The sequence below is a fragment of the Helicoverpa zea genome, chromosome 22 (assembly GCF_022581195.2).
Source record: "Helicoverpa zea isolate HzStark_Cry1AcR chromosome 22, ilHelZeax1.1, whole genome shotgun sequence".
Lineage (NCBI taxonomy): Eukaryota > Metazoa > Arthropoda > Insecta > Lepidoptera > Noctuidae > Helicoverpa > Helicoverpa zea.
Window position 1 is genome coordinate 10,784,145 of NC_061473.1, and position 16,071 is coordinate 10,800,215.

At 48.2% G+C, this 16,071-nt stretch overlaps 3 protein-coding genes across 3 annotated transcripts in view; all 3 read right to left on the reverse strand.

Moving 5' to 3' along the window:
• LOC124641484 (prolow-density lipoprotein receptor-related protein 1-like) overlaps nt 1-3,298 on the reverse strand; it is a 47,230-nt gene extending 43,932 nt beyond the window's left edge. Inside the window, exons 1-5 of the mRNA XM_047179553.1 lie at nt 3,159-3,298; nt 2,923-3,022; nt 2,714-2,855; nt 2,546-2,648; nt 2,343-2,473 (exon numbers count right to left, since the gene is read on the reverse strand). Coding sequence (XP_047035509.1) covers nt 2,343-2,473; nt 2,546-2,631 — 217 coding nt within the window. The 5' untranslated portion in view covers nt 2,632-2,648; nt 2,714-2,855; nt 2,923-3,022; nt 3,159-3,298. The remainder of the gene's footprint in view (nt 1-2,342; nt 2,474-2,545; nt 2,649-2,713; nt 2,856-2,922; nt 3,023-3,158) is intronic.
• A 69-nt stretch (nt 3,299-3,367) lies between these two features.
• LOC124641485 (prolow-density lipoprotein receptor-related protein 1-like) lies at nt 3,368-13,823 on the reverse strand (the record flags this gene model as incomplete). The annotated part of the gene is made up of 9 exons (XM_047179554.1): nt 13,787-13,823; nt 11,928-12,022; nt 11,225-11,860; nt 9,706-10,902; nt 9,120-9,629; nt 8,960-9,057; nt 4,806-5,121; nt 3,762-3,899; nt 3,368-3,696 (listed from the first exon to the last, which is right to left on the reverse strand). Coding segments are annotated over exons 3-9 (3,195 nt in total), but the record flags the coding sequence as incomplete, so codon positions are not given.
• An 85-nt stretch (nt 13,824-13,908) lies between these two features.
• LOC124641486 (low-density lipoprotein receptor-related protein 1-like) overlaps nt 13,909-16,071 on the reverse strand; it is a gene marked incomplete at its 3' end in the record, with an annotated part of 31,057 nt that continues 28,894 nt past the window's right edge. The window contains exon 10 of the mRNA XM_047179555.1: nt 13,909-14,374. Within this exon, the coding sequence (XP_047035511.1) occupies nt 13,909-14,374 (466 nt within the window). The remainder of the gene's footprint in view (nt 14,375-16,071) is intronic.

A 16,071-nucleotide genomic window follows, 5' to 3' on the forward strand; every position in this document is an offset into this window, starting at 1 on the left:
AGATATTACGTTAGGGCACCTCCGGTAGTCTTTTCTCCTCCGTGGTGTTCACACATTGGCTCATTGCTGCCTGGCAAACCACTTGCGATGGACGTCGAAGTAATTACGGCTGCGACTATTTATTTGTATACTACACTACTATATTTATTTTTACACGCAACACAAAAGTGTACTATCCTCAGCGGCCGGTGACGAACTAAATATTGGCCCATTGCGTAAACAACACAAGCCACGCTACGCCACGATTCCTTTAATGTGTGCCCAAAAAACCGACAACTACCCGATTGCACGCTACGATTGACAACTGTCCGCCAACATATATCAATACCGATGGCGTGTAGTGGTCACGCATGGGCCAAAGTGTACTGGGGGCTTAACATTTCCGTAGCTCGTTAGTTCCTTATGTAAGGTGCCTCAGTAAAAGTGCACTTTTTCATTTTAAAATAAAAACAAGTATCTTATGGTAGACTTATGATATTTTTATTCTATTGCAAAAAAGAAAAGTTATAGAAAATGACATAGAAAGAGTAATGGCTTGTCATCGGAACCATGGGGGTTATTTGCCGGTTATTCCACTCTTAATCAGATCATATCTTCTTCATAATACAATAAAAATACCAAAACTTTATCATAAAACCAGTGTTTTTATTTTAAAATAAAAAAAATATAGTGCAATCTTACCGAGACCCCTTATACTGAGTGTCGCGTAAATAGTCACATTAAATAAAATACCTTAATATATTGGTTAATATATGTATTATGATGCCGATTAAATGATTTTTTTCAAAAAAAGTAAATATAATAAAAATGTGCGAAAATTACAACACCACATAAAAGTCAGTCATTACAAACAACGGAAATTCTCCCTTGAAAACTGACAGCTGTCAACTGGTCAAAACATTCGAAACTCCTAACTTTATCTCTGCTTTACAAATGATGTTGTAAATTAAGAAAACGAAAAAATCACTCTTGTGGCTAAACCACTGAATGGATTAGGTTATTTTTTTTACAACTCGCCATAGAATATCATAAAGTATATGTGATAGGATTTAATGTGATTAGGTACGGCACACCCGATATAAATACGTATTATTACGTATATTATAATCTATACTTTTATACTTATAATGAAGAGGATTTTTGTTTTGTGTATTTATATGTAGGACCCTTAATGGTACGGACCCCTCCCTCCTCAAACCACCCACAACATCACAAACCCCTCCACAACACCTCCCCAACCCAAAACCAGTCAGGAGAAAGGCGCAGACATACCATAAGTGTTACCCTTTCTTTCCAATGTAAATATAAAAAAAAAAATATTTCCGAAAATAATGTTAATATTTTCGGAAATAATCGCACCGAAACCATAAAAAAATGTTCTCCCCCCCCCTCCCCCTAACTTATGAGCCCAAAGTTTCAAAAATATGAAAAAAGTCTCAAATACGTACGAAAACACAACGTATATAACCTATAACGTAAGTATTATAGTAATCTGTGCTATAACGGCAACTCTGTATTCAACGATGCGGTGATCATCACGTTGTAAAAAGTTTTACGTTATAGTGTATTCCCAATTTTTTTAAGGGTACAGTTTTCTATCTAGTCTGTTCAAAGTAGTAACCCTATTTTCCGTGTGAAATCGCTGTACTTTGGGTTTGACTGCATGTTGTTCATAATTTATATGTGTTTAATCAAAACGTTCAAATTAAATTCAGTGTTTAATCCTTAGAGAATTTAGTTCGTAATTTGCAACTAGATGGCGTTGTACATTTTTGCAAGAATCCTGAATCGCGCTATGGTTTCGTTACCATCAATTGTACAGGAGCTGAACGAACATAAAATTAAAGCCATGTTTTCACTGGGAAACAATATTTCAGATACACAGTTTCTGAAACATCACGTAGATGTTTACAGCAACAATGTTTCAGAAACTGCCGACCACATCGTCCACAGAAACAAAATTATATGTTTCTGAAACAAAATTATTTTATTCAGAAACACGTAGATATTGTTTCTGAAACAGTGTTTATAAACAATTGTTTCTCAGTGAATACATGGCTTAAATGTCTTGTCTTGGGATCGCGGAGTTTTATTCATTCAGCCAGAGTAGTAGCTGCAACTAGCAACTAAGGTCAACGCATCGGAAAAAGTACAAAAATACCATATCTGTTATTTTGAGGCAGAGATCCCTGTCATCATCCCAGAGAAATAAACTGCGTTAGGTAACCATTGTTTGCAAGGTAAATATTGTATGATTGTATTGCGTATCATTAATTTGTTAATAGGTACAATAATACTATGAAAGTGAATGTGCGAGAGGTGTGTGTGTGTGTGTGACTCACGCTCGAGCAGCACGCGGTGCGCGGAGCCGTTGAAGAGCACGGTGTTGATGGAGCCGCGCTGGATGTCCGAGTAGAAGAGCCGCGACTCCGCGTACCAGTACGCCAGGCTGATCGCGTTCCGCATCAGCTCCCTGCACACGTGTGAGCGTCACTCTCGTCTACTCATACTGCAGGTCCCCCCCCCACCACCGGGCGGCACTCACTTGTCCTGGATGGGCTCGTAGGGCGAGTTCAGGTCCTTCTCGTCCAGCAGGTGGATGGTGTCGATCTCGGTGACGCGCGAGTACATCAGGAACGACTCGTACGCTGCACACAGAGGGCGGGGTGAGGCGGGCTGGGCGGGGGGCGGGGCGGGGTGGGGCGGTACGTACGCGTGCAGCTGCGCTGGTCGGGCGCCAGGCGGCCGTGCGGACACACGCAGCGCGGGCGCGCGCCGTCCCACAGGCACAGCGCGGCGCACTGCTCGGCGCACGCGGCGCCCGGCGGCGGCGTCTGCGCGGCGCGGGACCACACCTGCGCACGGGGCGGGGTGAGCTGCGCTGTACGCCGCACGGGTGGGTGCAGTGGAGCGCTGCGCTACCTTGAGGTCCTTGAGCGAGTCGCCGAGGTTGTCGCGCAGCACGCGGTACTGCGTCACGTTGTCGCGCGGCGCCGCCAGCACGCTGCCGCGGTGCGCCGCGCTGACACAACATTACACTGTTAGCTACACCTGCACCGCGGCATTTCTCTCACAAATGATTACTGTTTAGTTACATTAAGGAATCGACTTAAAATAATGATATGCAGTTCTTTTAAGCAGAATGTGTGTGTGCTCACGTGTCCAGCCAGTAGAGCGTGTCTCGGTGCAGCGTCAGCGCCACGGGGTGGTGGCGCTGCGCCGGCAGCCGCGCCAGCAGCTGCGCCGGGCCCGCGTAGGGCGCGCGCCACAGCTCGGCGCCGCGCGGCTCCAGCCAGTACAGCTCCTGCGCGCCGGGCGCCGCCGCCAGCGCCGCCGCCGCGCCCGCGTGCAGCAGTGCGCGCGCCGAGCCGTCGGGCCGCGCGCGCTGCACGCCGCCCGCGCCGCCCAGGAACAGCCAGCCCGCGCGCGGGTCCAGCGCCAGCGCGGTGACGGCCAGCGGCTCGGTGTCCAGCAGCACGTAGCGGTGCGCGCCGTCGTAGCGCGCCACCAGCAGCAGGCGGCGCCGCGGGTCCGACCAGTACAGGTTGCGCGCGCGCCAGTCGGCCGCCAGCGCCGCCGGCCAGTCGGCCGCGTCGCCCGCGCCGCCCGCCGCCAGCCGCGCGCGCGCCGAGCCGTCGCGCCGCACGCGCCACACCGCGCCCGCCTCCGAGTCCACCCAGAACAGCCACTCGCCCGCTGCAGCACACACGCCGGCTGTAGTAGCGCCGGGCCGTAGCGCGGCTGGCGGCAGCCGTACTCACCCGCGTCGTAGTCGATGGCGGAGGCCACGGACAGCTGCGGCACGGGCGGCAGCAGCGCGCGCGGCTCCGGCTCCGGCTCCTGCAGCGCCGCGCCGCGCAGCTCCCAGCTCAGCGAGTACACCAGCACCTCGTCCACGGCTGCGACACACGCACGATTTATTATTTATTTTTTATTCTTAGGGAAGCTTACAGACTAATGTACATTTTAATAACTTACTATATTTCTAACTTGCTAACAACAAGTTTCCGCCATATAACTATCGTACACATAACAACAATTTTGAAAAAGAGTAAACATTAACTATTTAGTGATGAGTGAAAGTCTATTACTATAATAGATACTATATTAACATAGTCACTTATTTATTTCTAAATTAAAGAATATATAAATTTAGGCAACGCATTATGGATATAAATATCGACATTTATAGACAGGAGTCAATCTATAAAAAAATATTTGCTAATAAACTTTTTACTACGATAACTTTTGTGCAAAAGAGATCTACATACAGCCAAGTCTTCTGGCATATTATTGAATCAATCAAATCAAATCAAATCAGTAGAAACAGAAGCAATCTGCATAAGTGGCCTACGCCTGAGCCCTAGAAGGTTAGTACGCAAGTGAAATAGTTCAGGACAATACTTCACTCCTTTAATGTATAACGTTACATTATTTTTATGTGTTCTTTCTCCAAGTCTTTTCCCAAACTATGTTGGGGTCGGCTTCCAGTCTAACCGGATGTAGCTGAGTATCAGTGCTTTACAACCCAATACTTTTTTTATGTACATACTCCTTTAATATAACAATATGCACCGTGCTTCTAGTCCAATCAAATGTTGCAATATATAGCATAAACTCGGTATACAGCTTCAGATGCGTTAAATCTGGATGGATTGTTCATGTCTTCTCATAGATATAGAATAGAAGATGAAAGATTGGCCTTCATGTGATACGATTAAAGCAGAAACTGATGTCAGTATCAGCGACATGTACATTTGTTGTGAAGGGATGAAGTAAGACGGTGTATATTAGAGAGCGGTCACCGATGCAGGCCGTGTCGCGCGCGTCGTAGCCGGCGGCGCAGCGGCACTCGCTGGCGAGCTCGCCGACGGGCAGGCACAGGTGCGCGCAGGGCCGGGCCCGGCGCGCGCAGGCCCCGGGCGCGCCGCGCTGCAGCGCCGCGTCGTACACGCGCAGCGCCACCACGCCCTCCGTGTTGCTGCGCAGCACGCGCGCGGACGCGGCGGCACACGCGCGCTTGTCGCACGCGCGCAGCGCCGCGTCCGCCGCGTCGGCCCACAGCAGCGTCGCGCCGTACACCTCCAGCGCCGTGGGCCGCGCGCCGCGCCCCAGCTCCAGCTGCCGGCACATGTCGTCGTGCTCACTACTACTCGCATGCTCTGCTTGTTGCTATATTCTCATTACCATCATATATTTTACTTATTTGACTACATGACAATGGGAACATTTAGAAAGTAGTGTTGGACTCGACACAAAACTACTACAAACGACTTTCATCTCAATGTACAACGACATCTCTCGAGTAGTAAACTAGGAAGCTTTGATTATATATACAAGCTGTTGATTTGCATCCGTGCCATATTCAAGGAGGTAATTATGCTAATGATTCTCGACCCAAATCAATAAAAGAATTGGTACGTATTTTTTTTTCTTTAATTTTTTTTCGGAATTCCGTAAATGTCATCTAGCCTTATTTAAACTTGTCGCGTATGTTACTGGCGTTAAAACCGTGCTGCACCCTCACACAAACGCAAACACAAAGCATACGCAACGATCACTCATAAATTTCATTCATAAAATTGGATTACATCGAAAATACCACGACATTACAATGACAAAAAAAGCAGTGCATATTAGTTATTTCCCATCTACTGTAATTCCAATCGATTATATACGTATTGTATGTCCTCCTCCTGAACTATGGCACAAATGCAAATCAACACCTTGTATGTCTAGATGTAGCGTCGAGTGCGCGCAAGCGTGGAAAAAATGTCGATGTACTGTTCATCGACAGGAGCTTTCCCGTCAATCAGAACAGATCGTGCCACTTAACTGTTAAAACGTATTACGCGCGCTAACTAAAATACAAATAACAGAGATAAAATGACGACATGTGCAATTAAAGTCTGCCGGAATTATAAAGGAAGGCTAAAAAGTGCCAATAACATCACCCATCATTGGTAACTGACCCAGAAAATAAATATTTGTTTTTTGTAATTATGTTTACTAAATCACGCCATATTGTATCAGTGTTGCCAGTTTCTGTTTTTAACCGACTTCCCAAAAAGGAGAAGGTTTTCAATTCGGCCGGTATATACAAGCTGTTGATTTGTTGATGTCAGAAGGAGGACATAAAATACGTAAATAATCGATTGGAATTACAGTAGACGGAAAATAGCTAATATACACTGCTTTTTTTGTCATTGTGATGTCGTAGTATTTCAGAAGTAATCCAATTTTATGAATGAAATTTATGAATAATTGTTGCGTATGCTTTGTGTTTGCGTTTGTGTGAGGGCGCAGCACGGTTTTAAGGCCAGTTACACACGCGCCAAGTTTAAATACGGATAGATGACATTGACGGAATTCCGAAAAAAAAAAAGATTAAAAAAAAATTACGTACCAATTTTTTTGTTGATTTGGGTCGAGAATCATTAGCATAATTACGTCCTTGAATATGGCATGGATGCAAATCAACAGCTTGTATATTTTTTTTTCTATGTATGTACATCGATTACTCCGAAGTTTATAGACCGATTTACGTGATTCTTTTTTTGTTCGACGCGGAATAGCTGCCAGTTGGTCCCATAGTCATCAGGTCAGGATCTGATGATGGAAACCCTGAGAAATCGAGGGCAACCTTCGAAAGTTGTAGGCATACATAGGGTAAAAAATTTGACACTCAGGTGTATGCCTGAAAGCTCTATTTAACAGTGAAGGTTTGGAGCTGGCCTGATGATGGACACCAGAGAGGGTCGAGGGAACTCGACAACTGAATATGTAAACTACCTCGTGTTCGTGCTTGTATTATTTGTATTGACGAGACCTTTGCAACAGTGAAGGTTTGGAGCTGACCTGATGATGGAGACCAGAGAAGGTCGAGGGAACTCGACAACTGAATATGTAAACTACCTCGTATTTGGGCTTGTATTCTTTGTATTGATGAGAACTTTCCACTTATATGGATATATTCGTATCACTGAAAAGCTGTAAATAAAAAACTTTTTTACAAAAAAATTAAAAAGTCGGTTTAATTTTTTTATAAAAAAGTTTTTTATTTTTCATTTTCCCAACTTCACGTGTCTATGTTATGTATAAAGGATATTTTTTTAAGCATTGCGCAAAAAAATTATAGGTATAATCCAATACAATAATCCAATCCAATACAATAAAGAATCCAATACAATAATGCCTTCAGGTTGCTGATGGGACTGCCTCGCTACTGCAGCGCATCGGCGATGTTTGCAGAGTCGAATATAGACGGCTTCCATGCCATCATCAGAAAAAGAGTAGCATCGTTGATGCGTAGGGTGCGGGACAGTTCCAACAGCTACCTGAGGCTAATAGCTTGTAAGATTGAAAGTCCCATATGGAGGCATTGGGTATTATTACATACATTAAAATAAGCTTACTAACATAGATCTTAAGTATTATGTATTACTAACAAAATATGGACAAAATAAGTCTGAAATAAAGAATTTGAATTGAATTGAATTGAATAATTTCTATTTTTATTGCTCGGATAGACATTTTCTGATTCTCCAAAATATTATCTACTATTATTTGATTAGTAAATTATGGTCATCAACGTAACATCATTTTTTAATAGAATTCCAAGTAATCCTATTGTTAGGAGTCAGTGGATAGACTGCATTAAAAAAAGCCGCGGAGATGCGATGTGGACACCAACAAAAATACCGTAGTGTGTTCCGATCACTTCCGCAGCAAGGACATGAGTACTGTCGACAAGATAGGGCGCCGAAGACTTACAATAGGAGCAGTGCCAAGCAAGGATCAATTTTCTTTAAAGTTATAGTTAAACCGAATAACACTATGTATACAAACTTATTTAATTAGTCTATTTTTTTTTCATCATTTATGGGAGAATCGTAGAAGCTGGTATCATTATTTACGTCAACGCGCAGTGTAAAATGACACCTACACGCACACATGCATAACAATTTTGTCTCTGCTTCTTTGTTGGGTATGTATGGCGAAACTCCATCTAGACATATATATAATCAAAGCTAGGAAGGAACCCTTATATTTTCGCCATGTTTGTCCGTCCATCCGCTCTATTCTCAGTAACCGACAGAAATACAGAGCTCTATGGTATCAATATGTAATATATTTTACTAAGCCCCTATTGATTTATAAATTCCTATTCAATAATGTATCGCACATTAGGATTGGATTGAAAAAAAAACTTTCCTTCTTTACGAGCAGGGGCGATTGATTGATTGGTACAAAATGACATTTTTTAACCGACTTCCCAAAAAGGAGGAGGTTCTCAATTCGGCCGGTATGTTTTTTTTTTTTTTTTTTTTTTTTCTATGTATGTACATCGATTACTCCGAGGTTTATAGACCGATTTACGTGATTCTTTTTTTGTTCGACGCGAAATAGCTGCCAGTTGGTCCCATAGTCATCAGGTCAGGATCTGATGATGGAAACCCTGAGAAATCGAGGGCAACCTTCGAAAGTTGTAGGCATACATAGGGTAAAAACTTGACCCTCAGGTATATGCCTGAAAGCACTATTCAACAGTGAAGGTTTGGAGCTGACCTGATGATGGAGACCAAAGAAGGTCGAGGGAATTCCACAACTGAATATGTGAAATACCTCGTATTTGGGCTTATATTCTTTGTATTGATGAGAACTTTCCATTTATATGGATAGTGACAACTATTCGTATCACTGAAAAGCTGTAAATAAAAAAGTTTTTACAAAAAAATTAAACCGACTTCCAAAAACACTAAAAAGCAAAAAAGAAAACTAAATTAAGGTGCATCGGCCTAGAAGTCGGTGGCAAAATTAACTTAGTAACATCCATTAGACACCAACTTCTAGGCCGATGCACCTTAAATTAGTTTTTTTTTTTTGCTTTTTAGTGTTTTTGGAAGTCCGTTTAATTTTTTTGTAAAAACTTTTTTACATATACGGAATGGTGACTCACCGTGGTGACTTTACCGGTAGCGACGTCGATGTACTGTATGGTGGAGGAGCCGCTGTTGACCCAGTACAGCCGGTCGGCGTCCACGTCCACGCACAGGCCTGCAACAGAGCGGCGTGAGGGCGGGCGCGGGGCGCTGCCGGGCAGCGGGAGCACTACGTACTGGTGACGCCGGCCAGGCGCGGGTCGGCGCGCGAGTCCAGCAGCGCGCGGGGCTGCGTGGCGGCGCCCGTGGCGGCCGTGAGGCGCTCGGCGTCGGGCTCGCGCGCCGCCCAGTACAGGCGGCCGCGGCGCGGGTCCACGGCCAGCGCCGACGCGTTGTGCAGGCGCCGCAGCTGCGCCGTGTGCGTGCCCGCCAGCCGCGCCGCCAGCAGCGCGCCGCGCGACGTGTAGTACAGCACGCCGGCCGCCCAGTCCAGCGCGAAGCCGCGCGGCTGCTCCACGCCGCTGTCGGCCAGCACGCGCGCCGGCCCGCCCGCCAGCGGCGCCGCGCGCAGCTCGCTGCTCTCCGTGTCGGCCCAGTACAGCTCGCGCGCCGCCGCCGCGAACTGCAGGCCGGCGGGCTGCGTCACGTGCGGGCCCGACACCGTGGGGATCATGTGCACCTGCGGCGCCTCCAGGTCCACGCCGCGGATCTCGCCGGCGCGCGCGATCAGCAGCACCTTCTCGTGCGCTGCACACAGAGCGCCCGGTGAGGCGGGTGGGGCGAGTGGGGCGGGCGGGGCGGGGCGGGGCTGGGCGGTACGTACGCTCGCAGGTGACGTTGTCGGCGGCCAGGCGCATGAGGTGCGGGCAGGCGCAGTCGCGCTCGGCGGGCGAGTGGATGAGGCACAGGTGCGAGCAGCCGCCGCCGCCGGCGCAGGGGTTGCGGGCCGCGGGCGGCTGGCGGCTGGGGTGCAGCACCTTGAGGTCGAAGGGCTGCGTGAGCGTGCGCTGCACCACGGTGACGTCGCTGCCGTCCCACTTGGAGGCGCGCACCACGCTGTTGGAGCGCCAGTCCGTCCAGTACACGTGCGCCTCGAACACCGTGATGGCGAAGGGGTGCGACAGCGCCGCGTGGCCGCGCAGCACCTGCCGCGCGTCGGCGCCGTCGTACGTGCTGGTGTGGATGGAGTCGGAGCGCGCGTCCACCCAGTAGAGCCGCCGCGCGCGGTAGTCCAGCGCCAGCCCGTTGGGCCAGGCGCCGCCCGCCAGCGCGTCCACGCGCAGCAGCACGCGCCGCGCCCGCCCCGCCAGCGACGCGCGCTCGATGCGCGGCGCCGCCTGCTCCCAGTCGCTCCAGAACAGGTAGCCCAGGCGCGGGTCGGCCGCCACGGCGCGCGGGCTGTCCATGTCGCCCGCCAGCAGCGTGCGCCGGTAGCGCCCGTCCAGCCGCGCCACCTCGATCTGGTGCAGGCTGCTCTCCACCCAGTACAGGTTGCCGGCCACCCAGTCCACCGCCAGCCCCTCGGCCGTGGACAGCCCCTGGCGCACCACGGGCTCGATGCCGCTGAGCGCGCCGCCCACGATGGTGCCGCGGTAGATGTTGTCGTCCACCACGTCCGTCCAGTACAGCTGCAGCAGGCCCGAGGCGGGGTCGCGGCGCCAGTCCAGCGCGATGGTGTTCTTCAGCGAGGAGATGAGCGCGCGCGCCGTCAGCGCCGGCAGCTCCACGCCGCGCACCTCGTGGCGGTTGCTGAACACCAGCAGCGGCGTGGTGCCGTCCGTGCTCTTGCAGTTGCGGCCGTCGTCGGCCAGGCGGTAGCCGGCGTCGCAGGCGCACTTGTGTCCGGCGCGCGTGGGCACGCACACGTGCGCGCACGCGCCCCACGCCGCGCACGCGGCCCGCGCCTCGCACGTGGCGCCGTCCGCGCCCAGCGCCAGCCCCGCCGGGCACGCGCACACGGGCCCGCCCGGCGCCGCGTGGCACGCGTGCGAGCACGCCGACACCGCGCACATGGGCTCGCCTGCCGATCGTATACACGCGACTAGCGATATGTCATTATACATATACACCTTCCTCTTTATATAATCACTATCTATTCAAATTGCGCCATCAATTTTTGAAAACCCCGTAAATTTTATTTATATTTTTGACAGCATGAATGTTTTCTGTTTAGAATAAATTGTGAGTAGGTACTTATGCTACACTATTTACCATCTTTAAAAAATATTCAAGGTTACGTAGTTTTGAAGATTTAAGACTACAATGGGACATTGGGACAGAAAAAGCGACTTCGTTCTATATAGTGATAGGCATTTAGAGAAGTAATGGTCGTGTATAAATACCGCAGCGGTCGGCTTCGTCGGCGCCGTCAGCGCAGTCGGGCGCGCCGTCGCACAGCTGGTGCAGCGGCACGCAGCGCGTCGCGTTGTCGCAGCGCAGCGCGGGCGCGGCGCAGGCGGGCCCCGGCGCCGCGCAGCCCGCCTCGTCCGAGCCGTCCCGGCAGTCCACGTGCGCGTCGCAGCGGAACTCGCGCCGGATGCACTCGGAGTTGTTGCACTGGAACTCGTGGTCCTCGCAGGCGGGCGCGGGCGCGGGCGGCGCGGCGGCGGCGCAGGCGCGCTCGTCGCTGGCGTCGGCGCAGTCGGCGTGGCCGTCGCAGTGGTAGTCCCAGGGCAGGCAGGCGCCGTTGTCGCAGGGGAACATGGCGGCGCTGCAGGGCCGCGCGGCGCACGCCAGCTCGTCGCTGGTGTCGCCGCGGCCGCAGTCGGGCGCGCCGTCGCAGCGCCACCACAGCGGGATGCAGCGCCGGCTGGCGGCGCACTGGAACTGCTGCGGGCGGCAGGCGGCGCGCGAGCACGCGGCCGCGGCCTCGTCCGCGCCGTCGTTGCAGTCCTTCTGTCCGTCGCACACCCACGAGTTGGGGATGCAGCGGTTGGTGTCGCAGCGCATGAACTGGTCGGCCGCGCACGTCACGTTAGCTGCGGACAGAGCGGCGCGTCAGTACACTGGTGGGGGGGCGGCGGCACGGGGCGGCGAGGCACTGACCGCAGGGCCCGCCGGGCGCGGAGTCCTCGTCGGAGCCGTCGGCGCAGTCGCGGTCGCCGTCGCACACGTACTGCGGCTCGAGGCAGCGCGTCGACCTGCGCACGACACGAGCGTTACTGCACGCTCACACATCTCACGCTCAAACGAATTACAATCAATTCAATTCTCAACTCATAATTTTTTCATCCCACCATCTCGGAAAGATAGTTTTACCCTTACACGAGCGTAGCGAGTGTTTCAATAATTAGAATCCTGAGCGATAGCGAGGGAATCAAAAGAGCACAAGGTGAAAAATCTTTGCACTCGAGTGCAACACGTAACTTTTCATCCCACCTCATCGAGGAAATTACTAAATGCAAAAAAACAAAATGGCGCGCACATACGAGTATCAAATTAAAAAGATGTACCTATTAAAGTTAACATATTTGAAAACTCACTTTAAAAATTAAACGACGTTAAAAATCTATGTAAAAACAATAATAAAAATTACTTAATTAATTGATTAATTATTTTAAGCAGTATTTTTTTTGTGCAATATGTATTTGTTTGAAAAGTCTTATCAAGATTGTCACAAATGGAGTATTGCACACGATGTTCTAAATTCAAATCACTTTGCCGCTCTAGAGGATAAGAACGGCTTTTGCGCTCAGATATCAAAGGACTAGAAAAACTACTCTTTCTGAGATGGTGGGATGAAAATACTTTTTGCACATTTTGTACAAGGGCGGACTTAACGCCTTAGGCGTTTTCTGCCAGTCTACCTTTGGGTGGTGGAGAAATAGCAATGGTAGTAACTTTAAATAAATAAAAGTTGAGGGGGGGGGGGACAAATCTCGGAAGTTTTCAAATTTCGGAGCGATTATTTCCGAAAATATTATGTAAGCCCCTATACATTTTTAAATACCTATAAAACGTTAAATTACATGAACATATTGGTAGCAAACAGCTTTCTAGTGCTAACGGTCACTGAGATTAAGCACGGACGGACGGCCAGACATGGCGAAACTATAAAAACAGGCAGCCGTACATTCATCAAGCATGCTCAGCAAAGTATGTACTAGGAGACCCGGTATTCGAACGGACAGTAGAAGACATGAATATATGACATGTCATCGACACGAAAGAAGAAGGAGAAGTAGAAGAACAACACTCGGACACTGACAAACAAACACCAGACACTCAAGCTACGCATCTATCAGCGCGGGACCAGCCATCCGGGAACAAATCACAGCAATCAGGGGGAGGGGGAGGGGAGAGACAAAGTAACAGTAAAAGTTTATTTTTTTCTTTTTAGCGCATTTAAATAAAAGCTTGTTTTTAAAGATTTTTTTACCGCAATTTATTTTATACTTTTCGCCTGGTGAAAAAAATAGGTTATTCACCATTTTGTAGCGGCGGCCATCTTGGATTTTTATTTCGTAAAGTGCAATGTGTTCTACTTGTCAATTCCTTTCATTTGATACCTACCCATATTGTATAGGTACCTTAAAAATAACTAGTCCGCCATCTTGTATATTTAGCCATGTTGGATTTAGGATGACGACACATAGCTTAATATGCATTGTCATCCAAACTAAACATGTATGAAAAATTTCAGCTCAATCGGTTGAGGGCAAGTGCCTTAAAATTTAAAATTCCACCTGAACATACATAGTTACATACATACATACATACTTTGTAAGTTAAATAAAGCTTGTAAAAGTTTGTAAAAAGAGTAGTACTTTTTTTTTATAAGACAAATACGTGTGGTGAGAGCATACCACACGTATTTGTCTTATAAAAAAAAAGTCGAGTAATCAATCTTACTCAGTATATCGAAAGGTTAAAAGAATAAAATAAAGGGTAGAAAAATAGGCGACCCGTTCAAGCAGGCATGGGTGCCGGGCGGGCAGGGCGGCGGGCGCGGCGGCGGCGCCGGCTCGCACGCGTGCGGCGCGGCGGCCGCCGGCGCGCGGCCCTCCCCGCACGCGCACGTGCGCCCGCCCGGCCGCGCCAGGCACAGCTCCGCGCAGCCGCCGTTGTCGCGCGAGCACGCGTTGTGCCCGCGCCGCGCCGCCTCCGCCACCAGCGTCAGCCCGTACAGCGGCGGCGGCATGCGGTACAGCTCCGCCACCGCGCCGCCCGCGCCGCGCCGCCGCACCGCGCCCGACCCGTGCTCGCTCCACAGCACGGCGCCCTCGTGCAGCGCCAGCCCGTACGGCTTGAGCAGCGGCGCGTCGGGCGCGTCGGCCGCCACCAGCGAGCGCTCGCCCGAGGCCAGCGCCAGGCGCTCGATCTTGTTGAGGTAGGTGTCGCACCAGTAGAGCTCGCCGCGCTCCGACAGCGCCAGGCCGGCGGGCCAGTGCAGCGCGTCCGCCACCAGCGTGCGGCGCGCGCTGCCGTCCATGTGCGCCGCCTCGATGCGCCCGCCCGCGCCGCGCCCCGCCCACACCGACCAGTACATCGTGCTGCAACACCGCACTGCGCTCAGCGCCGCCACCGACACCACACAGAGACTGTCTGCTAGACACTCGTGCAAATATTAGCCAAAAGTAGGAGAGTATTGGGGCATCTGGATCAAATGATGATCCAGATACCCCAATACTCTCTTTTCAAAATGAGTACTGTATTCAGAATTTTCTATTCAAAACGAGACTTCTATTCAAAAACCTTTATTCAAAGTAAGACCTCTATTCACTGAATTAAATAAGTATCGTATCCAGAATTCTCTTTTCAAAATGAGACTTCTATTCAAAAACCTTTATTCAAAGTAAGACCTCTATTCACTGAATTAAATAAGTATCGTATCCAGAATTCTCTTTTCAAAATGAGACTTCTATTCAAAAACCTTTATTCAAAGTAAGACCTCTATTCACTAAACTAAATAAGTACTGTATTCAGAATTCTCTATTCAGAATGAGACTTCTATTCAAAAACCTTTATTTAAAGTAAGACAACTATCTTAGTTACTTAGAGACCCATCTATAGTAAAAAGGTGGTCCCTCAATACTTACCTTGTCTTTTAGGTAACTTCAATTTAATATGTTTCCTGAATTGCATTCCCGTATATAATTATATCACGTTTATATATTGTACGTTATTTATGTTGCAACTGCTTACAAACAGCATTTATTTAGACAAATCGAATGAGCGGTTCATACTAACAGACAAGAGCTGTTCTATGTCTTTGGAAAGCAAATAACATTATTTGATGTTAAAATCATAGGTGTTCCGGAAATAAAACTAGAAACTAATGTAAGATGATGATTTATTTATGTTAATAGAGTTCTTAAATAAAGACTTTATTTTCTACACACCACTTATTTAAACAAAATACATTTCTTAAAGCACATATATTGTTATGATGTAAACAACATACAATATCTGGAGAAGTTGAATAAGTGTTATACAATGTTTCTAAACTAGGACATTTTTTACTCTCTAAATTATGTACATTATCTATTTCTAAGATATCTTTTAACCATACCACTTTTTCACTACCTTTAGTATACACAGATTTATTTTTAAAAAAATTACCGAAATTAGCTTTATAGTTAAAATATGGTACGAAGCCCTCGTTCCAGTTTATTCCTTTGTTTTTTTCTATCCAAGCTATTCGCGATCGTTCTTTTTTAGACAAAGTATAAAACGGTTGAGGTGGTTTTATCAATAAAACCTGAATGCGTCCTTTGCACATTATTGCTATTTCTTTACAAGCTTTTATTTAACTTGCAATGTATGTATGTATGTATGTATGTATGTATGTAACTATGTGTGTTCGGGTGGAATTTTACAACTCAATTTTAAGGCACTTGCCCTCAACCGATTGAGCTGCAATTTTGCATACATGTTTAGTTTGGATGACAATGCATGTTAAGCTATGTGACGTCATCCTAAATCCAACATGGCTAAATATACAAGATGGCGGACTAGTTATTTTTAAAGTACCTATACAATATGGGTATCAAATGAAAGGGATTGACTAGTAGAACACATTGCACTTTACGAAATAAAAATCCAAGATGGCCGCCGCTACAAAATGGTGAATAACCTATTTTTTTCAATCCCATCCATATAGGTATCCAATGACAGGCAAGTAAAATAAAGTGCACTTTACCAAATCAAAACTAAAAAGTATAAAATAAATTGAGGTAAAAAAATCTTT